The sequence below is a fragment of the Sinohyriopsis cumingii genome, chromosome 8, assembly GCF_028554795.1.
Source record: "Sinohyriopsis cumingii isolate HCF-2022 chromosome 8, ASM2855479v2, whole genome shotgun sequence".
NCBI classification, from domain to species: domain Eukaryota; kingdom Metazoa; phylum Mollusca; class Bivalvia; order Unionida; family Unionidae; genus Sinohyriopsis; species Sinohyriopsis cumingii.
The window spans coordinates 47069260-47094839 of record NC_142968.1 but is presented as its reverse complement, the minus strand read 5'-3'; the positions used below and the strand labels follow the sequence as shown (position 1 = coordinate 47094839).

At 35.2% G+C, this 25580-nt stretch overlaps 1 protein-coding gene across 1 annotated transcript in view; it reads right to left on the bottom strand.

Annotated features, from left to right (window-relative positions):
• The window catches only part of LOC149793426 (large ribosomal subunit protein mL37-like), a 34331-nt gene extending 11142 nt beyond the window's left edge, over nt 1–23189 (bottom strand). Inside the window, exons 1-5 of the mRNA XM_089967409.1 lie at nt 23108–23189; nt 14283–14434; nt 10343–10507; nt 9517–9614; nt 454–590 (exon numbers count right to left, since the gene is read on the bottom strand). Of these exons, the coding sequence (XP_089823535.1) occupies nt 454–590; nt 9517–9614; nt 10343–10507; nt 14283–14403 (521 nt within the window). The 5' untranslated portion in view covers nt 14404–14434; nt 23108–23189. The remainder of the gene's footprint in view (nt 1–453; nt 591–9516; nt 9615–10342; nt 10508–14282; nt 14435–23107) is intronic.
• Between the last annotated feature and the right edge of the window lie 2391 nt (nt 23190–25580).

The window sequence follows — 25580 nt, the reverse complement described above, 5'->3', positions numbered from 1 at the left end:
TTCATTCCCCAAAGTGGTTCCATAACTCGATATCGCATAACTCAAATGTTTTATTTTATACCGTTAATTTTAAATGAAAATTACATAATTCAATTAACTTTAATAGATTTCATTTTCATCATTATTTTTAAGTGTTCAACACAAGGAAATTAATTTTTAAAAATCATACGAAAACTCATTAGTATGAAATTCGCCTAAATTGAAATCTTGCAAGTGGGCAAGGTATTTGTTTATACCAGGTGATCTGATTGTCATGAGCTTTATTCTATGGTTTTGTCCAATTCAGTGAAGGGGTGAGCTGAGTAATGAGCTGTAATTATGCATATATATAATGTTTTCTTGTTCTTTTGGATCAAAGATGTGTGGATAAAATTAATTTACTGTCAGGAGACATTAAATTTTAACAGGCCTAAATGTTCTTGGCTTGACTACAAACATTGGTAAACAACATACCCTCCTTTATGTCTTGGAATTCCATACTCCCGAGGGAAGTGCCATCTTAGGTTTGTGGTGTCAAATCTCCTTTGTAGCCTGTCCTTTGTAGGATTCCAAAACTTGGAGTGCATGATGGCTCGCTGGACTAGTAGATCCTGTTAAAAAATATATTGTACATAACAGACAGAAGGACTCAAGGTAGATTAGTTCTGTAACTAATTAAGTTACCTTCTCTAAATAAAGTCTTTATTATTATTATTATTATCATTCCCTATTTGTGTATTTTGTACAAGTTACCTCCCTTCTCAGGTAGTGACTGAAACCCCATAATTGGTGTTTTACTATACAGGTAATATCTGAAAGGGTATTTTTCCAAGTTTAACATTATTTTAAAGCAACAGTTGTCAATATAATAAGATAAATAGAATTTGGTTCATAATTAGTCATTCCAAGTATGAACGCAATCCATAAATGGGTTTAGAACATAAAAGCAAATGAAAAACTATAAAACAAAAGCTTTCCAAATTTACTGTAATGCAATTGTGACCAGAAGTTTGCATTATTTGATTTGGAGTAGGCTAAGACAAAATTTACTTCGCGTCAGAATTATATCACATAGTAAGAAGAATTAGCTCAATGTAGCTATTTTACCACAAAAAAATGTGGTGATTGAATAACTTTATGTAATTTGGGAGACAGGTATATATGCACCTTATTCTGTGAACAGAGGTGTATCTATTCACTCCTATAAGTTAACATTTAAACCAAGTTTGTCAAAGGGTGGACTCCATGTTACAGGTATTCTACCTGACCTCTATCTATTGACCAATACCTTTAATTTTATTTCCTTCAAACTTATGTGCACTCAACAGAAGTAAACAAAAATTTCCTATTTTCAATGCGTTGTTCTGTAAATCAGCTATTATGAGAAGAAAATTCCCTTATACGAGGGGAAAGTGAAGAAGGGGAAAGTACATTCTTTAAGTAAATTATATTTATCCAAAAATACTTGCCTAATTACATTAACATCAGGGAATAAGTTCCACTATCTTTTTCAAATCCAGCCCTTATGGAAGGATGAACATTTTGCCTTTCTGGTCTATATGACATGCATGTTAGCTGCCTGGGAAGTTCATAGAACATTGGTAGAATATTGGACTCCAAGGGTGACTGGTTTTGTATCAATCCAGGCCAGTCACTTAGGAAAGGCACTTAGCTCCAATTTCCTTGGCATGTTATACTAGCCAATGTCATAAAAAGTGCCATTAAAACAACAACAAAATCACTAAGTACGCCATGTCAAGCACTGATAAAAAGAACATAGATTTGACACCAACTTTAAAATTACAATAAAAGCTGAATTATTTAACTTTAAGAATCATTGGGTTGATAAGTTTACCACCACAACAGTCTTATCAATGCTAAGTGAATCAACAATGTATATATCCAGTTGTGCATGGTGTCTGCGACAAATAGAATTGGTAAAAGGCTTTCTGAAAAGAAAGTCTCAGAACTCCCAAGGTTGATAATAATGTCTGAAAGCCTGTAGATTTCAATTATTTTGAGGAGGAGGAGCATTTATCCACATTCTCAATGACTCATAGACAGTTGCAGCAGTCACTTAGATGAAGCCAAGATTTTATAAATTCCCTCAACCATAGTAATAAAGCTAAATATATCTGCTCCATCACTGGATTAGAGGAAGGAAATAGATTTAGGTTTATCTGAATTCACTTTAGAGAGGGGGTGCTGTTTCCGAGTTGGAGTATAACACACTCAGTATCATGGTGCCATCATTACCGTAAATAACATGGTATTTTTCAACCAGATACATGAACAATATCAGGCTAGCTGGCTGGATTAGCAATGATAAAGTTATCTGCATAGATGGATTCAAGCCTGAATGTCAATCCTTTATGAAGTGAAATAGTTCGATTGGTTATACCAGTCCCTGTATGGTTTTATATATCATGGGACAGTATAGCCGAATGATACAAAAAACCTTGGTGTACAAAAGTCTTGACACCTGGATGGAGAATCAAATGGGCCATTTATACAGGTTCTCATATAAACTAACAGGATGCTTCAGTGGAATCTATCCAGAAAGTTAGGTAAGAGTAGACGATGGTGAACTCAAGTTACTGCATGCAAACTGTTTTTCTGTTTCAATCACAGTGATCTCAACCTGTGATCATCTGACTCAAAACTGGATTGGCTTCATCCTCACTACAAGTAAAAGCTAGCCACAGAATTTGGTCCAGGTATGTGATTGTAAATTGTTCAGAAACCATTTCCTTTTCTTCTTCTTTCACTCACAGTAACCATGGCCTATGATCTTTAAACCCACAATCTGACTCGGTTCTTCAATATTCCATGTGGAAGCTATTTAAAAAAGTTTAGCAACTAAAAAAGATATGGAACTGGACCTACTGTGTGGAAAAAATATTTTTTGCAGTTTAATACTTTTCAGTAATACTGACACAATCATAATACCTTATGACAATGACCACTACCAGCCCATCAGATGTTAAAAGCTTACATACAAAAGCTAAAATATGCTTGCCAACACAGATGAGTATCAGACAGCGTGATCCTCATTTATAGTGACTGGTGCCAAATCCTGTCTAAACTTCATTTACTACTGGAGTGGAATGCACACTGTCCGAAGAACATGACTGTAGAGAGACTAGTAGAGTGGATCTGTATTATCAGGTAGATATTATTGAGAAGAAAAAAAACATATTTTACAACAAGAATTGGTTTCTTCTTCAAAATGTGTTACGTGATCATAGGTAAGAATAAGTGATATTAGGTAATGGGTTTGACTGATATAATCCAGCTGGTGTAACTCCATATGCCTTGATATGGCTACTGGAAAAAGGTCTCTACCAAAAATCTAGTGGAAATCATACTCTTGCATCACTAAGAAGCTGCCAAAAGACCTGGTAAAGTAGCCTGATGAACTGTTGCTATAGGTACCACCAGGTCTAACAAAGCCTTTTGGGATGAAAGATCTTAGAGGTAAAGGGTAGAAAAAGTTGACTGCCATCCCATGGCTTGTATAATATTGGTTTGGGGACACAGTTTCATTCAAGCACAATGGCCACTGTCCTTGCCTTGCGACTCAAGTAGCGTCATAATTTCATGGTACCTTGTGTTGATTCTCAGTATGCAGAGTGAATAACCCATCTTATCAAGGACAGTCAAACTTGACAGACATCAGCCTCTCCTTCTTTCAATGGTAAAAATTAGATGAGTTCTCCCTCTTTGCACCAGCTCAATTTTTTTTCAGGTACTACTTCAAAGGTCTCCCTGGATCTTGTAGCCCTGAGGTAAAGAGTTCAACATGGAATAAGGTTTCACCATAAAAGACTGATTGCCAATATGCGGGAGCCTGTTCTAGACAATGAAGGCTGGGCTGTTATGAGTACAATCAAACCATCCCGATGGAACTATAGATAGTAAAGTTCAAACAACAATGCATGTATTTTGCTTATCCTGCCTTATATATCTAGAACAGGTGAAAAGCAGTATAACAAGATATGAACCAAAGATGTCTTGAAAGCAGATGAAATGGTGCTTTATGATACCAGCTCAGAACCCTTGGTAGATTCCATTTCTGGCACTGGGCCACAACCTTTGACTGTGACTGATCAAAGTTCATCGGAAGGTTCAAGAGGTCTTTGTTTCGCCCCATATCCTCCCTCCCTTGGCAACACAACATGTCTGAGACTGTGGAATGTTACTCTTATATAGTGATAGGTGCTAACATCTTCACCTAAAACAAACCATAGGAGAACATAGCTATTTGGGGTATTATAAGGGTCACTTGCACCAATGAAAAAATTCTCCACTTCCCCTCAAATTCTTTAAAAGTAGTAGGTATTCTCGCCTGAGCAATTCTCCCACCACTGCTTGTTCTGAAAACTGTTTGCTCCTAAGAGTTTGTTTGATATGATCCAGATAGGCAGATTCAACAAATCTGTGTTTAGATGAAACTCCTGTCACTGAGGTGGCTTGAGCAGGGGAGGACATACCATTATTTTCCTTGGAATTTCCATGGCCAAGTTTAACCAGTAATTTATACATGATTTTTCCCATGTGTGTGTGTGTGTGTGTGGGGGGGGCAATCAGGATAAGATAACACTCTGATTCCCTCACATTTTACAATATCTTTGGAATCAGATGGGCTGGAGAATAAGCACAGACATCCAAACTATTCCAATATGAAAAAGCCTGACTGCCCAGACCTTTCGATTTAGGACTGGAGAGAAAATTGTTGATTCCTTTGGGACAAGTCTGCCTGGAATCTGACAGACCTGAACAAGAATTTGTTGTTGATGACACAACATTGCAAAATCGCAAACATGGAGGCAGAGGCCAAGGCCTGGGGATCAAGTTCTCTCCAGCCTCCTAAAAAAATTCATCAAAGTGGATATTGCCAGATAGAAAGAGAATGCAATTTCACTAAAGTGACTCCTACCACCAATAAAATGTTTCCATTGTGGCCTTCATCTCTAGAACAGTCAAACCTGCGTGGTACACAATCTGCTGGCCTCCTTAAATAATGGTTGGGTTTTGAATTCCCAGTCTTGCTGGAACTTGTTTGTGAAACATGAGTGTGTAATGTAGAATGCTTGATTGAAACTGGATGGCTGTCACTGCTGTGAAAAAAGTATATGACACTTGGGTCATGTTGTTGACTATCAAAAACAATCTAATAATACAGATACTTGGCCAGACTGTGGTAACTGTTTTTATTTTTGGCTGATAAACCGAAATATGATGGGACTTTTAACAAGAGGTGAACAAAGTTTCAGTGGTAATGGGTAAAATATCTCTTCAATTAATGCTCAGAAGGCAGTCTTCTCTTGTCATTGCTGGATCAATCAATGACGACAGAGCTTGAGAGGGCTATCTATCATCTGTTAAGGAGTTTGGTGACACAGATGATACTTCTGAAATCTTAGATGATGTTGGTAAAGCGTGCCAAGAATGACAGCTAACCATGTTATAAGTCCATATTGAATGAGATAAGGTAACTTCAATGTATTCACAAAATGAGCCATCCACAGTCCATTTGTGACACCTGTCATCCAGAACTGCAACATTTGGAGCCAGAACCGTAGAAACATGTTTTGACAGCTTTCCTATGGTCACTTAAAGTTTACATTTGATGGTATTGGAATTTGACAAACGGTAGAAGCACCAGGCCTATTTGGCACTGTAAATTGCATGGACTGGTTCAGGGCTCTTGGCTGAGCTGACTTAACTGGGTACAGTGGCACTAAATTGGTCACTGAGTAACATGGGTGCATTGCGACACTATAATGGGCAGGCTGATCTCTATGAGTGCTGGTGTTCTGTTCTTGACATATGAAATATTTTATCAACATAAATGATCCCATCATTCAAAATATAGTCAAGATTAGTTTAGGTGTTAAATCCGATAGAAGAGTCTGATCCTGACAGAACACGGCCACCTATCAGTGTCAGGCTATTAATGCCAGGATGGGTTATGGAATAATGGATCCTATGGGTTATAGAATAATGGATCCACAACACCAGTCTCCTTGCATCAGGTGATATAATGAACTGGATTTACCTGCTGTTGCTGTGGCTACATGTATAGCTGAAAAGTTTGCCTGATTTTCTTATTTGCTGGTCAGTTTTCAATCTTTCAGATCATCTCCATATATAAAAAAAAATCTTGACTCAATGTATATGTTGATGATACCCCCATCAATGATATTAAATTTAGCAACCTTCCCTTTCATTTTTCTTGATTGTGTGAGCAGAACTGTAGCCCATTGATTCTTCATCCAATGTATGCATACATGTATTGCCCAAGTGGCATCATGTACATCCCAGGCATGTACCATGATTATTGTCCACCAGTTTCAGGCATTTGCACTGATGGCACTGTAGCTGGCTCACTGCATAAACATCTGTAAATACTGGGAGCAAAATGACTGCTGATCAAGCATTGAATTATGAACTACTGAAGTGGACACTTCTAAACTATTAAACTATCAACAGAAAATTACCTAGCTTATACAGGTGAAACCAGTCAGGTATTGTTTTCTAATGAATGAAGGGGATGCTACTAGATTATTACACAATCAAAAATTACCTGTAAATGAAGAGAACATAAGCGATATCATATACAGGCAAAGTCTGTCAAGCAGTGTTTTCTAACTAACAAAGTGGATGCTAGTGGACTACAACACTATAAAAATTACATATAAAAACAGAGAACATACATGATATCTCATACAGGTGAAGCACATTAAGAGTCGTTTTATTACTAATGAAGTGGTAGCAGATGGATTGACAGACAATATTATAACATAATATACTCTGCCTTATGGTGGACATATAAAAAAAATATCACAAAATGTTAACAAAATGTGTAGAAATATCAACCAAAATTATAAGAATCTTAAGGTCAAAAAAGTTGTAAGAAATGTAAGGTTAACATCTCTGTACCATGCTGTTTGACTGATAGGTAGAATTAAAGATGATCTTGATGGTCATTAATACTGTAGTGAAAGCTTAACTGACAAACAGCTGGTACATAGATAGACAAATCACAGTTGATATGGGAGGTAATTTGTAAGAGTTTCTTCCCTTTGTCAATATCTTACATTTATATACACACAAGAAAAGCAACTTTTGTATTTCCAGTTGTTGTTGTGGGGTTTAACGCCATATTTCAGCACATGACAGGCTATGCATGGCAGCCAGTATTAATGGTGGAGAAAGAACCCAGAAAAACGCCGGTGTAACAGGCAATAGTATAGCCCCAGTCCGGAGTATACCTGGGGTTAAAGCAGCCTAGGCTAGATTATACCCAGGTATATTATGGCCTGGGCCAATTTATACCCCTAGGGTATATTATGGCCAGGCCAATTCATACCCATCAGGCCAAATTATACCCCCATGATATCAATAGTGTTGAGCGATATACACAAGAATTACTTAATTTTTCAACATTTTATTGAGGATTCAGCTTTGTCAGGTAAGTGACATGTTTCAGTCGTACTCGTAGCCTGTCAAGGTAAATACATACAAGATAAGATTTTATATATATATATATATATATATATATATATATATATATATATATATATATATATATATGTATGTATAAACACACACACACACATCATACTCTTCATGTCCAGAGACAGTGTTAATCATGTGGTACACTATCATGGTAGTGTCAATGCACAACAATTTGAGCTTTTTATGGAAAACGTTTTTGGTTGTTGTTGTTGTAGGGTTTAACGCCATTTTTCAGCACATGATAGGCTATACATGGCGGCCAGTATTAATGGTGGAGGAAGAACCCGGGAAAACCCTGGAAAGAACCACCGACCCACGAGAAGCTACTGGCAAGCTTTCTCACATACCCACACTGTCTTAATCCGAGACTCGAACCCAGGCAGACATAGGTGAGATGGCAGTGATCCATAGCAGAGAGTGCTTTAGACCACTCAGGGCCCCTTTGTGGAAAATTTGAAGAAAGAATCAAGAATCATGATACAATATATACCTCACATTCTTCCAGTCCAATTGTATTGATTAACTATTATATTACCAACACTCCCATCAATATGTTCTAGTTTTTAAATCACAATGGTATTCTTATTTCTTTAAGCTGAAGCTAAAACATACCTCAATAAACTCAGTAAAGGTGGTGATGATTGTTGTTCATGTTTTCCTGCCACAAGTAAAGACCAGAACGATAAGTAAATATTAAGTTAATATACAAGTGGGGCATATTCTGGCCTGAAGGGGTATGGTCTGGCACAGGCTATTTTACACCCCCTGGCTTAGTTTAGCCTAGGACACTTTATCCCCCAGAGTTTACTCTGGCCTGGGCCAGACTATACCCGGGTTTAATCTGGGCAGGGGTTAATTTGGCCTGCTATACCAGGAAGAACCACCGACCCATGAGAAGCTACTGGCAAGCTTTCTGACATACCCACATTAGCCGAGACTGGTGTTGTGGATCCAATAATCCATAACCCATAGGATCCATTATTCCATAACCCATCCTGGCATTAAGAGCCTGACACTGATAGGTAGCCCTGTTCTGGCAAGCTTTCTGACATACCCACATTAGCTGAATCCTAGACTCGAACCCACATAGACAGAGGTGAGATGGCAGTGATCCGTAACGGAGAGCACTTTAGACCACTCCAGGCCCCTGTATTTCCAGAACGGCTGGGTTGAGGGGGTAAAATAGCTTATTTCCCAGTTCAAGTAATTTATTCAATAGAAAAACAACTAAATGATACAACGAGAATTGTTCATTCACTGTGTACATCACGACAAAACTATTGATACAGAAGATCTGCTTGTACATAAACTACAGAACATGAAGGGTCATTTGTTTGAAATCATAAACGCACACTGAACCCAACAAATGTGGTTTTGACAATCTAAAACATGTACTTTTTGCAAACAAGTTTTCAAAATAAGTTTAATGATTTCGAATTTGGGGGAGATCCCTCAACAAGTTTCTTGTCAATTCTATGGACTACATGACCCAAAAAATGTCTATTAACTTTAAATAACTTTAGTGGTGTGATGTATTCTTACATTTTGAATGTTATACTTAACATAAACATTCTGTAGTAAAATCTGCACACTTAATTACTAACTGTCAATGTCAGAGAGTGAGCTAATGCTGAAGGTAACCTACGACATCAATGGAGGATAAAAATGTAGTTTAAGATGGATGTTTTAGCCCTCAGCGTAAGTGATATTCTTTACCCACCATTTGCTCAAAGTCAGCCATTAGATCCATACTGCCATATACCATAGTAAGTTATAGCTGTATAGGGAATTTCTATTTCACACATCCTTATATATATATATTTTCACAAGTAATACATTAAGTTTTAAATGGCTTTTTGCTCTTCATTTTCTTTAGATCCTCTGTTTCATTGTTATGCACATAATAACAGAAATACAAAGCAAAATGTTTACAAAGATTTGAATTATATTATTTAATATGAGCCTTACGCATCTTCTAATAACAACCTACATTATTTACAGGTTTTACAATACCTGGTCTGGAAATTCTATTTTTCCTACTAGTGATGATATTCCTGGAGGTAATCCCTTAAATAGCTGGGATTTGGTTAAGATGCAAGCCTGCTTTAAACCTAAAATGAAAAGAGAAAATGTTAGTCTTTACAAAAGAAAACATCAGGACAAGTTATTGTTGATCAGATGATCCAAGTTTCCTCTGACCATATTACCCTGAAGCACAATGTCAGAGGATATACCTAACAGAAAAGTTGAAACTCACAAACACTGCAAGGCAGTGCATTGAGTAGTCACTTGAAATAAAGATTACGAAAATTATCATATATACTAGCTTACCAATCAGGTAATACTGCAAACAACAAAGATCCTGATCTGGTGTTACATAATGTGCCTGCAGATCAGGGTCTATGTTGTTTGTTTTACTGACTAGTACTAAAATCCCTGTTGGTGCATATTGTGATGGCAGATCTGGGGCTGTGCAGTTTGCAGTTGGACTTGTCTAATAAGCAAGTATATATGGCATGCAAGCTTATGCCTTATTTCTTTGAGATTAAAAAGAAGACAGAATAAAATTTAAGACGTGTCCTTTAATAAACCAACATAATAGCTGAAATTGATGGTTAAATCTAAATATGTTCTGAAGATATTTGAGTTAAAAATTCAGGGATCAAGTGGAATGCAAAAAATGGTTTCTAAATGTTGTAATCACTTCACTAAAGGCACAAAGACAAACAAAAAAAATGAAATAGACACAAATCTAAAAGCTAAGTGGAAACAAGCATTCCATTTACAAAATGGTGATGCACCCAAAAGAAAAGTTAAAAGCGTATGTAACATGAAAGACCTTCGATGAATCTGGTTCGGCTAGTCATCTTGTATACTTCTTCTTGTTTATACAGTCGATGATCTTCTAGTTTGGGAGGGGCTCGAAATCTGATGTCGTCCACAGGTGGCTGCCATTTTGGAAGGGGTGGTCTTACAGCAGGGTCATGTATCTCTATGTTTGGAACTAAATAAAATAAATGTAACGTAATATAAAAACTTAAATTGAAAACACAATTTAGTATTAGATCACATGGAAGATTTCAATCAGTATAGATGGAGCTCTGGTTACCAGAACTCCATAGTATGAACCTGCATGAAAATTTGACCTCTGACCCTAACTATGGTTGCACACTAAATCTGAAACTGTCATTGTCATCTACTCATTCATTTAAAACATCACAGTGAATATCATCATTTTCCCTCAATGAATGTAGACGGCGTTCAACTTACAAAGAACATAGTGTTTGATAGTTAATAGATGTACAGACAAAAATGATCCTAACACACGTACATTCTGAAAAGGTGCAATGATATAAACAAAATTAAATCTACCTTAAATACAAAAATGAAGCTTTAATCACAGTAACCAACTAGATCTTTTTTAAGACACATTAATCATTAGGGTTCATATACAATTAAATCTGTTTTGTAAGTCAGTCAGTCACCAATGAGAAGTGGAAAAGATTGTCTATTGAGACATGTGGATGTTTAATAGAGATTTATTCCATTGACTATTTGATGCAAGAGACTTGAAACAGCAGTTGTCTCTGACAGGTAAATGCTCAAGGACATTACTATTTAAAGCAAGTTTGACTGCAAAAGAAATCGGACATACTACTGTGTAACTAAAGTCCAGTCATTTTCTGATATGCATTTCCTCAGAATCTTCCCACCAGATTTTTCATATTTGAATATTTATGTTGGGGTGTGGTGTCAGAGGCAATTGCCTGTAGAAAAATGGAATCCGCCACTACTGTGCAGTAGCTACATATGGTAGCCTAGAAAACTGAAACAATTTTATGTTGAGTCACACGTGCATGTAATCAATAGGAAAATTATTTTTTTTCTTCAGAAATTGCAAGTATTATAATTGTTATGTCTATAATCTGCTAACATGCAAGATGAAACTACAGAATTTATAAAACCTGACATAGTACTCGCCATTTGTATTTCTAGTCATATGACTACAGAAATTTCTTAACCTATGATATCACAAGTCCAAAAGTCATGTGATATCAACAGCGCCCTTTCTAATGTAGTTACATGAAGGTTAAACATGATATGTAAAAAACCAAAAGGACATATAATTCTCAACAATTTTTTTTGAGAATGACCATAAACCTGTTGCTGTTAATAACAGATGGTATGTTGATATCCCATGACTAGTGGATCTATGATGTCATTAACATGTCAGTTGAGGGATTTGTGTACTCATGTGACTAGCAGAGACAATGGTGAGTACAAGGTCAAATTTAATTAATGCTGTAGTTTCATCTCACCTGTCAGTGGATTAAAGACATAAATACAATACTTACAATTTCGTAGAAAATAAATAATTTTCTTACCTATTTCATAAAGGTGTGACTTAATGTATCAGCATTTAAAGATGCTAAGCCATCTGGTAAAAGACTACTCTATGCCACCACCATGGTGGCTTATTGTGGTGCTTTACTGGTTTTCATACCTTCCATGCACGAAAAGAAATATCTTCAAATACCTTCCATCTTGACAAGATACAAATATCTTTAAATACCTTCCATGCATGAAAAGATACAAATATCTTGAAATATCTTCCATGCATGAAAAGATACAAATATCTTTAAATACCTTTCATGCATGAAAAGATACAAATATCTTGATGTCTTTGAATGAATCAGTATACTAGATGAACATAATCCACTGAGCATTTGGATTGACCATACAATTATGTTTATGGCAAACACTCAAATGATCCATACTACAACCTCTGAATATTCTGTTCTGAACACAATAAATTTAACTCTTGATCAGTTCAGATACAATGCAATTATGAAATTGTTCATTATAGAACTCATGGTACTAATTCAGTTCCCAAGGTAAACCTTTGCAAACACCATGATATTAGAAATTCAATAAATTAAAATTTCTGCGCGCTCATGATCAACCCTTTATAGAAGAAACCTGGATATCAGCTTCTGTGTAGAGGAAAGGATATGAGCCATGGCATATTCTGAAACTGCATGTGTTTGAAACACGTGCTTTCACTTCTGCACCAAAGAGTCAGGTGCTAATTTTAGTATTGAGTGTTTCTTGGGTATTTTTTTTAATTCATTCAAAGGAATTCTAGATTATATCAATGCGTCACATCGAGACTCATGGTACATCAACATATTCATGACTATCAATTCTGTGTCAGCTCATTCACCATTGATATGTGAGGCAGTAACATCAGGTTTAATGTAAGGTTTATGCCCTGGACAGCCTCAGTGAAATGGAGAGGACGTTAGTGTCCAATATTCCTTAGGGTTTTGCACACAAATCTGGGGGAAGGTGATAAACCTAATTTTGCACATGATCAGAAAGTCGAAACCTCCTCCAGTCAACTGATGAAGATCACAACTGATGAGAAGGACCTGGTGTGACAGGTTCTTCTGGAAACTCATCTGTGTCAGTAAAGGTTTACAATATGTTGTCCTATCTTAGTGCTCAGGGTGTGGCAGGTCTATTTGTTTCATTTACATCCTTCATTGTCTATCCCTGGAGAAAGATATAGACAATTTTCTTTAAACACAAGTGACTTGTTGTGGACCCTCTGTCCTCTTATGATGAGGCTGGCGGTGATGGTGATGATTTATGACAGGCTGATTGGCCAAATCCAATGTACCATTATGAAGTCACCAATAGTGTCATCATAAAACAAAGACATAAGACCAGCTCATCACCAAATAAGTGGGCAATAGAAAAAAGAGGATGGGGAGGAAAAAACAACCATTTTCTTTGCATTTGAAATTGCATTATTTCTTCTGTTTTGAAGATTACATTTAAATGTTCTCCGAGATTAGGTGTGACATGAAATTCGTAATAAGATGTTTTTAAAGCATTCAAACAGTGCAAAACAAAGGGCCTGGTGGCTTATGAAATCTTATATGTGATCAAAGGAAGCATGCCTTAAATGGTCAAAACAATGAACAAAACTTAATGACAAATAATAGGTGTTCTGTTTAAAAGTATTTGTATTATTCTGTCATCGAAGGGAATAGTATATAAATAGAAGCTGAGTACATGTCTGTCTGTAATCTGTATATTGGAAATAAAACCAGTATATAAACATAAATACAAGGACACCATCTGCCACTGACAAACCTTTCAAAGATGGAAAGACCATCAAGTTCATACGTATATCGATAATGTATCATATCACAGGCTGTGTATCATGGATCATATCAATCCATGGCAAAGTTATATTGTTTCACCCCTCCTGTTTCCGGGCCCTGTATGCATATACAAACTTTCTGCTAAGTCTGATATCTCATCAGGCAATGACAACAAACAACTATCTGTGTGAACATTCCCAGAAGGTAGGGTCTGTGTCTCATGTAACTCGGCATCCATGAAATTGTTACTCCAATAAAATTGTTACTCCAATAAAATAATGAATTCAAAAAAAACTTTTTCTGGCCACAGAAATTATGGCATATAATCATTATTTTTATTATATTGTCTATTTCATAAAATAATCTCTTCAAAGGAAATCCCTTCTTGACCATTCTTTAACAAAGAAACTAGGCACATAGACAGGTAACATAAACTGAAAAGTTATCATGGACAGGTAACATATACTATAAAGTTATCATGGACGGGTGACATATACTATAAAGTTATCATGGACAGGTAACATATACTGAAAAGTTATCATGGACAGGTAACATATACTATAAAGTTATCACGGACGGGTAACATATACTATCTCCAACACATACTTTTTCTTGTCACTGCTTTACTGAGTGTGACAGGGACATCTCTGAATTGGGCTTTTTTCTCCCACTGTTTCTTCTGACGCCAGTGAATGGAACCTTTGCATAGCCTCAATGTCAATCTCATCTTTCCTTGGGACTTTATCCGTAAGACAGTTCTGAAACAAGAAAATAAATATATAAATAAATGGTTTCATGGGATATTATGTATTGCTAGCCCCAAAATAATTTTCCATTAGTCAAAATAGAAATAAATAAGTGCTAAACACAATGTCTTGTCAAGCAAACAATAAATAAATGTTCAAAGAGACACTAGGTCTTGCCAAGCAAATACTGAATGTCTTGCAAAGTAATGTACTCTCTCTCTCTGTAGTTCATGAAAATTGCCAATAAATGGGGTAGAGAAAAACTCTAAATCTCTTAGCTTACATAACAAATTAGCATACAAAATCATGAAATTCTGACTTGTCAAGTTACCATCATTCAATGTGTCACTATTCACTATTCCTGATTATTTTAAAATGCAATACAATCCATACCTCAAGGGATTTTGGAAAGACAATGGCACAAATTCCATATATGGGCTATTTTACTTGTTCTGCAACTACTATTACATAATGTTTAAAACATGTATGTGTGTGTGTGTGTGTGTGTGTGTATGTGTGTGTATGTGTGTGTGTATGTACCAAGTTCAACAAAGATATTTTACCTTACATTATCTTTTGAAATAATGAGACACTTGTCTCTTTAGGCAAATGTCATAGGAAAATGGTTTAGATAAATGATCATGGTAGTCATACAAGCATTTCTTTCATTGCATCCTGGTAGTTTTGAACTGGATCAGTGGCCAGCAAACCAGAATATCTCTTATCAATCTAAAGGTTTGTCTAGTAAGCAATTCATATTCAATGAAGAAATATACAATATGATGAAGGAAATTTATTAAATTGAAATTAAATATTATTTCATCTTATCTAGGTTCATATTAAGTGCACTTTAATTTTCTGCAAGTTAATATTAAGTGTGATTTAATCTTTTCCAGGTCAGTATTAAGTGGAATTGAATCTTTTCCAAAATAATATTATGTGGGACTTAATCTTATCTAAGTTCATGTTATGCTAATTTGACCTTATGAACCATCTATTGCAAACATTATGCAAAAAATGTAACTTTAGTAATGGTCAAAAGGAATGTCCAGTCAGTTTCTAGTACTGAGTAACCATATATATACACACACACACACATATATATATATATATGTATATATATATATATATATATATATATATATATATATATATATATATATATATATATATATATATATATATATATATTATATATATATATATATATATATATATATATATATATATATATATATATATATATATATATATATATGTATGAATGAGATCAAAATTTAATATCAAATTCTGTACAGTACATGCATTGTGGATTATGGATGGCCCACTCAATATGGTGATGTTGACTGAGGGCAAGGGATTATGTGCCCATGCCAAGCAGTGGATGTCCACTCAGTCTATTAGATTTACTCCAAGTCTAGTGGAAATCCACTCATTCTAGTGAAGAATGTCAGATTTTATTGCAGCTGTAATGGGTTTAATGGCTGACTCTACTGTATTCATTCCATCAGAAACCCAGGCACCATAAAACCAACCATGGCGGTTGTCAATTTGATAATTTTACATTAAGAAACTTTTCAGAGGTAACCTTTCTTGTGGTATTACCAGTAGCCTAGCTAGGGATATGCAAAGATGAAAACATGTACTGAAGGAAAATAATACAAGATTTTAAATTTCTTGGATATTTTCCCACCTATGTCCATGACTGAACATACATCAGAAAAACTGCATAGTTGCAACATAGATCCATACTGACTGACAACATGTACATGTACTGTACCTATTAGCATAAACAGGTAAAAATTTACCATGTTCTGAATCAAGAGGTAACTTTGATAATCGTTTTCAATAAATGATATTTCAGGAAAGTATTTTGCATACTGGTTATCCCTTTGTCACTGTTTCCCTTTAATGTCCTTACCGTTTCTAAAAACCTTCTTGAAAGAAATTATTGACGGTTGTATAAAACAAAGGCTTAGCAAATATGGGTGATATACAGGCATTATTGATAGATATGATGTGTTCAGCTTACTTGTAATACAATACGTTAAACAAAGGGGGTGAACAAAAAAAGAAATTCCACTAACATAAAGCTAAAACCAGACACACTTACAAAACTGGAGGTTATTTATTATATAGTACCATATATACATGCTATTAAGTCTAACTGCAAACTGCACACACCCAGATCTGCTGTCACATAATACAATGGCACATCTGGGTCTGTGCAATTTGATAAGAATAATTAGTAGGAAAAAACAAATACACACCCTGATCTGTGGGCACATTATGCCCTGGCAGATCAGGATCTTTGTTGTTTTCAGTCTGACTTGTCTTATGAATGAGCACACATGGTAAATACAATGATATGTACAGCTGATACCAATTTCACAACCAATTATTCATAACAGTGGGCATCTGGGTTAATTTGCAAAAGATGATATGATGGATGTCCTGGAGAAATTAATTCCAATATACAAAAATGTTCCCCGATCTGCACATATTTACTGGATCCACCCTTTCTTTCACTGCTGTGCACATGTAAACAATGTATCTTAAGGAAGTTAACCTCTGATTATTATCAATTTTAATTCAAGTAGTTCAAAGACTGTTCAAGCGAAATTAATTATGTTCCCAAAGATATGGTATTGTTTGGGCAAATATGGACATTAATTTAAGTAATTTCACATTTTTGCCCCAATGCCTAAACCATGTAGAAATATGCAGAAGCTTCATGATCTTTGAATTCGCAATGATGCCAAATTCTTAAAAAGTTAAAATGGGTCAAAACATAACAGATTATTAACTGATAAAATATTCATTTGACAGGAACAGTTCTGCAGAATTTATCATGTGCATTGAAAAAAAGTACTGTACCAAATCAAATGAATCTGTATTGACTGAAATAATACATTTTTAAGTTTGTCCCCTACCAAACATATAGAAGTAATTGCACCTTTTCAACACCGTTACGAATCCATTTGGTAATACCGGTACTAAACTCTTCAGATGCCCAGACTAGCAATCCTATGTCCAGCATCCAGAGTCAGCATAAAAAGCCCATGTAAGGTAAGAGCATGCCAAGACTAGCAATCCTACGTCCAGCATCAACAGTCAGAATAAAAATCCCATGTAAGGTAAGAGTATGCCCAGACTAGCAATCCTATGTCCAGCATCAACAGTCAGCATAAAAAGCCCATGTAAAGTAAGAGTATGCCCAGACTAGCAATCCAATGTCCATCATCAACAGTCAGCATAAAAAGCCCATGTAAGGTAAGAGTAAACATGTCTACTTCCTGAGAAAATATGTCATATGGACATCAAAAATTTGGGTTGCAAGCACTAAAGAAAAGCTAGACTAGTAGAGGCTGTATTTTGGATAGCTTTGTGCATAGTTTATTGTGTGGTCAAATAAAAGTAACGGGGGAAATCAAAAAATAAATAAAAACATTTCTTGTCAATTTTTAAAAAATAATGTAATGAAACCCAGAAATTCTTACAAGTGATTTCTTTCTCCATTTGTTGAAAATAACCTTCATTAATCATCGTATATTTTGTGAAGCACCTAAGTGGTCTCATGATTCTTTGCTTGGAAATTTATCTTTCATCTCTCACAATACAATATATGTGAATGTATTTAAGTGGATGTGACTTTGAATATTAAATGTTAAGTTAAATGAACATTCTGCACCATAGTTATATTTTAGTGACTTTCTAATCATGGCAAATTTATCTGTTCACTATGACCCATGTCATGTACAATCCACAATCTACAAAGTTCTGCTCCATGACAGAAATAGTGCCAAAGGTTTAAGGTCTATAATGGGAATTTGGATTTTCAGTAATCCATGTGCATGCTGTATGTACATTGATATAATTTCTATTTTCCTGTACTTCTCATCAGTTTCATATTTATTAATAGGAAAAAAATTGCCTGGTAACATATGAAATTAATCTGTTACAAGAACCATAGTATTCACATACCATCCCCCTAGAGATTTCAAAAACAAAAAGTATTAAAGATACTAAAAATTGCATAAATTTGAGTAATTTAACTCATCTTTTCTCCAATTCTGACCCGATTGTCACAGGGTGGTCCCAAACACCCTCAATCTGTTGGTGTTTCAAATAAAATGAAAGTTTATTTAGTACCAGAGTCCAAAAATTTACATGGGCAAGTCTATGTTTTTAAGAGACAGATGTGACATAGTTCACCATCTTCGACAACCTCAATAAATTCCATAAATTTGGAGTTTCCTGTTTGAACACATGTATACACGAGTTCATCCTTTATATTTGTTCAACTTGGGAGAAGGAAATATTAAAGTTAGACAGGGCAAGTATTGGATCCATATGACAGTTTTTACTGAAATAGACTGTTCTAGAAATCAAAAAAGGTGAGTGAGGAGCATGCCTGCTTGTTTACATTGAGTGGTTCCATTTGTTTTCAAAAGCCAATATGTTGACAGTGTTAGGGACTCGCTGGCAATAATCAGGTTAAAGAAAATAAATTGATGATGAAGTGACTAACTTCTGTGCCATTTTTTTTCTTAATACTTCTTGTATTTAAAATTGGTACAGGGATACAAACAAATGAGAGGGTGTTTGAATACTATAGGTCAAATCAGGCATATTAAATTGAAAATGTATTATATTAGCTCCTCTGAATTAATAAATAAAACGAAACAGTGAAGAATAATAAAGTTAATGCAGGACCAGATTGTGGGGAGGGGGTGCAGAATCCCACCTCATGGCTACCTCCCCCAAACATACACACACAAATGTAGTCTCTTGTTACTTGAAATTTGACCATTGTTATATTCTTGCTCATGTTTAATGGATATTACAGACAATCTGAGTAAACAGACACATAAACATTTGCTTTGGTACCCTATTGCGGAAAGTCCATTCCCTTTGGATATTTCTGGACCACCACTACCCCATCCTACATGTAGGTCTTACTGCTCAAATTCGTGAAAAGGTTAATGAGAATCTTGAATTAAACAAAGCTATCTAAACACTTTCTTCAATATTTATATATCTGTTAATCATTTCATTAAAGAAGCATACTTCAACTTAAACGATTTTGGCATTCCCAGCTTCCATCACATACCAGCCAACTGAAATACAGGCCAACGAAACTTCAAAACAGGTTCATTTCTTTTGCGAGAATTTGAATAAATTAGAGGAAAGACATCAGAGTAAGTGAAGTCTGACTAAAACATGACTTTACTTTGTAGAAAAGTGTTGTTATTGACTGTCAGTTGTGTGAGATATTCCTGAAAATTATGCTTTCGTTATGATGTTAGTTGACATTAAAACATGCTACACAGTATCGTTATTTAGGCAGTAAGACCTAGATCCCCAAAACACAAATATCAGCATCGAGGACTTACAAGGAGGACTACCCCTTCTCAACACTTGACCTGATCTGGCCCTGTTACTGTATAATTTTAAAAACTATGTTGGAAAAACAGAATTATTACTTTGCAATCATATACTTGAAACCATTTCCTAAATTCCTGACAGTATCATATTTTTCTTGTGTTGACTTTTTCACTACAAACATGTGTCTTGGTGTGCAAAAGTTCAAAAATACTGATGTCCTTGAACTTTGTTGAAGTTGAAATTATTTGTAAGACAACACAGTCACGAGATTTACTTATGGAAGCTTGAGCCAAATTTTCTTAAGTTAATTCTCTTAATATGCAGTAACTATAGATCTGTTATGAACGATTCATTATGTTATCTCCCATTAGATTTAGACTGCTGTGTCGAAAAACAAACTTGCTTAAAAAGCATTGTTATGTCGCATGACTGCGGCAAATAAACCACAAGTGTGCCGCAAATGTATGCCAGAGAGTTCATTATTATGGTTATCCAGTTCTAGATTTATTGCTAATATGTATCATATACCAATTGAGAAATCAACTTAGGACTATAATTAGTCCTCGAAAACTCATAACAACTTTAATAGCAACCGTTCCTACAATATTTTGACGAATACAATTTTTCTCAAAGACTTTTTGAGAATGATTTAATTTAGAAATATTAAAGCTTTCGTCCTACTCTGCTGTATATAATGCACATTTATCACTAAAACTAAATAATCAGAAAACCTAGAATACTTGCGTTCAACACACCATACTTGTCCACATCCGGTTCACCAATATAGATTCTATACGCGATTTTGAAAATAATTGGTATGGAAAATATTGCGACATTCAGTGTAGTAAGGTACAATTTATGCTACATGTATTTCTTTTCCCTTTTTAAGATTTTTTTTTTCCATGCGAAATTTACAACTTTACCAGTTTATAAAAAGAAAATGTATCGGGATAACAATTTTGATGGTAGTTTTATTTTCGTAGATATCCATACCCCAAATAATAAAAAATCTCCGACTTTACAGCAATAAAATTTGTTTAAAAAATTAATGCTTGAAAGATCAAATGTCAAAGCAAATGGAATGAATAGTGTCAAATTTCTACAATGAGTGTTCATAAAATCTCCCATTTTCGAAATTATCATAGACTCTGACAGCAAATGGCTATATTTTAAATATGTATTATTTGACACATATCTTGACAGACAGATACATTTTTGATGTATCTTAGGGAAGAAAGAATGACCAAATTAGATTCATGTTTGAACAATACATATGCCCCCATTGCAAATCAAAAAGTCTTTCTAAAAATTAAAAAATTAATTTAAAAAAAACGTAGAAAAATAATGTGAAAAAACATTATGAAACCAAAAAAATAATCTATTCAGATAATCTACATAATCGTGTTAACAATCATAATCAGTTTCATTTTTCTTAAGTCCCACATGCTCAAACTACGAAACAAAGAAAGGTAAAACACAATATGCATTGCACAGTCCAAACCATAAATGTATCTCCATAAAATAAAAAAATCAAAGAAACTGAAAAATCAAAAGTAACTTAGTATGATATGAATTCCCAGAATTTCCTGAATGTACTAAGAATTTCAAGAAAATCTGGAAATACTCCAAAAGTGATCTGAATGAAAGTTCTAATGTGCTTATGTACCAGCACCACATATTAAACCGTAATCAACTACACAAAAGATGTTACTTCAATGAAATCCAAAAACAGTTGAATGTCACAAATGTCCTTGAATGTTTCACGATAATCAAGCAAAATTAATAAATATTTAAGTCTTTGAAAGTTTTCACAGTAATGAATTAAGGTACTATCTGTTTAGAATAAATGTTTCAAGCTCTGCAGTTTCAAAGAATAATACATAAATAATTTAGAATGTGTCTCATAGTTCTTACAAGACTGAAATATAATTGAAGAATTTGAACGCTGTGCTTAAATGTATCCTTTATAGAATCACCTAATGCACGGCCAAAATATTTCAGTTTTAATTTGGGCAAACAAGATGACCTGGAAGATCAAAAAGTACAAAAGTATATATTAAGTTTGAGCTCTTAACACATTCTGACATGGCAAGAAGGGTGTCTATCATGGTACTTTGATGTTGTTGTTATAGGGTTTAACGCCATTTTCCAGCACCAGACAGGCTATCCTTTGTTTTTACGTCGTGACGTCATAAAACGTGTATACTTCTATATCCGTCATTTTGATTCTCTAGCCATACAAACCGGCACCTCACAACATTGTTCATCCCATATAATTATGAAGGCATATCTCATTTTGTTCACAATGATATAATATAACATCACATTATGTTGTGCATATCAATTGTACAAGACCAAATACGTGACTTTTTTTCTTTTTTGTTCAAGTAAAACATTGATATTTCAACAATCTTTGTTATTCTTTTATCAACAAATATATCCATCAATAAATATACGCATAAATAAATGGATACACAATCAAGTAGAAACCTGTAACGGATTTCAATTACATGCTGAAATTGATCATTATATTATAGTTCAAGTTAAATAGTCAATTGTTAATATATATTTTCATATTTTAAAAAGTATTTAAAGAATAATCGGTTTTGACATTCGGTACAAAGTCATGCTTTGTTAGGTAAATGTTTCGTATTAATACACTGAAGACGAAATTTCTTTGAACGGTTATCGCTTACATTCAATATTATCCATCTTACGTCCATAATCTCCATCACACATACAATATTTGACCCTACTTATTAAAACTGGTTTGTCAGCTGTCTTTGACACATGCATGTGGTTGTGAAAAGCATTTGTACATAAAATAACTGGTATAATACACATGCTATGAAATTTTATTTCCGTAACTATTAACGTATCCCGAAGATCACTGTCTGGAAATACTCTTTCAAGGTGACAAGCTTAGGGACAACACACAACATATTTTTTCAAAAAGAAAGTATTGTCTGTTTGGAATAAAAATAACTGCATTTATATTTGATAGCAATATGCTCGATTATGATTCAACTTATCTATTCTGTCTTTCGATATAAGCCATGTAACTTAGAGTTTTATTTTTATTTTCATGCTGTACATAATTTCAAGTATAATCTATGTATCATTTTGCTTAAGTAAATATCCTAATCGACAATAAAATCAGATGATTGTCTTAAATATAAGAGATACTCGTGTAGATAAAGGTTTGTGAAGGACTCAAAATGGCGGTGCAAGATGCGCGCTCATTGCATTATCGGTATTTTCGTACACAATTGTAACGTATCCTAAAGCAAGCCATACATAGCAGCCAGTATAAATGGTGGAAGAAGAACCCGGAAGGCACCACCGACCCACGAGAAGCTACTGGCAAGTTTTCTTACATACCCACACTGGCCGAGCCCAAGACTTTAAACCGATGCAGACAGAAGTGAGATGGCAGTGATCTGTAACGGAAAGCACTTTAGACCACTCGGCCTGTCTCCGGGTCTCCGGTATTTTGATGTTGACCTGGCATCATGTTAGAGTGAATACACAGATGTGCCCAGACTATGACAGTAAAAAACCAAACAGATAGATAACTCACCTTGAACAACAACCCCAGTAAATAAGCCCCAATGCAGAGTCTGCCAAATCGTGGTTTTATTTTTGTCGACTTCCATATCTATAAAACAATAGTGACGTATTCAGACAAGGGCTACATTCTTGAAGTAGACCTAGAGTATCATTGGAGCTTTATGACAGACATAGTGACAACATGCTGACCCAAAAAGGCACTGTGCATCCCAGAGAGCTGATTGAGTGTATATCAGTGTGGTTTAATCAATTAACTAGAGTTAGGCAGAGCTCAAGAAAGACTTCTCCAAGCTGATGAACATCTCGATCTTTGGCTAGATGATGGGAAACCTTCATACGGAAATCCCGGTGGACCTGATTAGACACGAAGGTAAGCTCCACCACCTTACTGGCAACCAAACGTTTAAGTTGCCTAAAATCTTTAGCGGTAACTTCAATGTTACCCATTTCATTAAGATCAACATGAACCTGAAGCACTCAATCTATTTGGGAATGTCTGTCTTAGAACTGAGTAAACACCATATATACAACCAGACAAAAGTTGGGCTACGGTGGTAAGGCGGTACACGCACAGCAATAGTCTGCAGTTGAATATCAAGACCTTAGATGTCTACCAGAACATGCATGAGGACACATGTCTCTGTGATACTAACACTATCTGAAGGTCCACTTCTTCCAGAGGGACCCCAATGAAATATGGTTGTAGGAACGTTCATGGACAAGTGATGCAGAGGAACAAGCATATTGTCGATTTTGGCCGGGACCGAAATATATGGCAGGCCAAGGGCATCCTGCATTGGGTAATAAGTGTCGAACTCAGCCTCTTCTTCTACCTAGAATACCTTTAAGAATAAAATTCCGGTACACCATGGCCGCCATACCCAGCAACCGCGACAACATAAACAAGACAAGCCTGATACCACTTGAAACATAAGATGGATGGTACCAGATGGAATCCACATAAAGGCACACAGCCATTACCCCATCGCTCTAAAGAACCTACCACTACAAGTTGAAGCTCTTAGACCTGAGCCCAGAATGCTCTATGTGATTGCTGAGTCTGGTTTATATGGCCTGATATTTCATCAGCTGATTGTTCATCCAAAGGGGAAATCCCTCCCCACAATGAAACTGCATTCTAGCCAAGAAAAAACATAACCTAGCTTCAGACCATGTTTTCAAGGTGCTCTCTGATAAAGCAAGCACTGTACAAGACTTTAAGTTGTCAACAAAGTTGACAAATACATGGCCACAAAAAGGGAAAAGCATGGGCTGCAGCAAATAAGATGTACACTTTGGTTGTAATTGACAATGTCGGAAAAAACAAGTGATCACCCGCAACAAACTTCAAGCTTGACAGATCATAAAAAATCTTGATGGAAATTCATTAGTTATGTGGTGTTAGCTGAAACAGTGGGAAGAACAGAAATAATGCTGACAACAGTGATAGCAAAATATATAAAAATGTTTGAACAACTTTTCTGTTCTTTGAGCACAAGGTTCACACCATAGTGTACCTCCACAATACGTTGCTGTATTTTAATAATGAAAAAAAATGCAACACCTAAGCAATCTATTTTTGTGCCTGTATTTATGCACATTTCAAAGAACATCGTTTGCCTCATGATATATTGCTATTATTTGATATGGCTGCATATTTGTAGTAAGTCATGAACTAGCCATTTTGCAGTTATCATTTTCATTCCAGCACATATACCCCCCACACCCGAAACCAAGGCTGTTACAACCAAAGTTGTCAAAAGCCGGAAGGCATCCATAAGAAAGCACTCAGTACACATTGTAACTAATGGACACAGAACCTCACATAGATACTAGCAAATAAGATCAACATTATAATGAAGAAAAGGGCATCTGCTAGACCTTATCTGACAATCCGTGGTCAGTCTCCATGCACTTAGATTGTCTCAAAATTCATTCAATTTTCTTATGGCCTTTTGCAAGGGTTGTTGCCACGACTGATTACATTCTTCTTGAATTTAACCCAATATGAGTTTCTAGAGCAACATTGCCAGGAATTACCGAGGAAATTCAAACCATATACATAATTATGTTTGAAATAAACCCCCATCGAAGTTCTGATAGCCAAACAAAATGCTAGAAATTCTGGTGACAATTCAAATCTATTTATAGCAGTTATCCACAGAGGATGGTAAATGTTTGTGTATGTAATCAGTTTTGA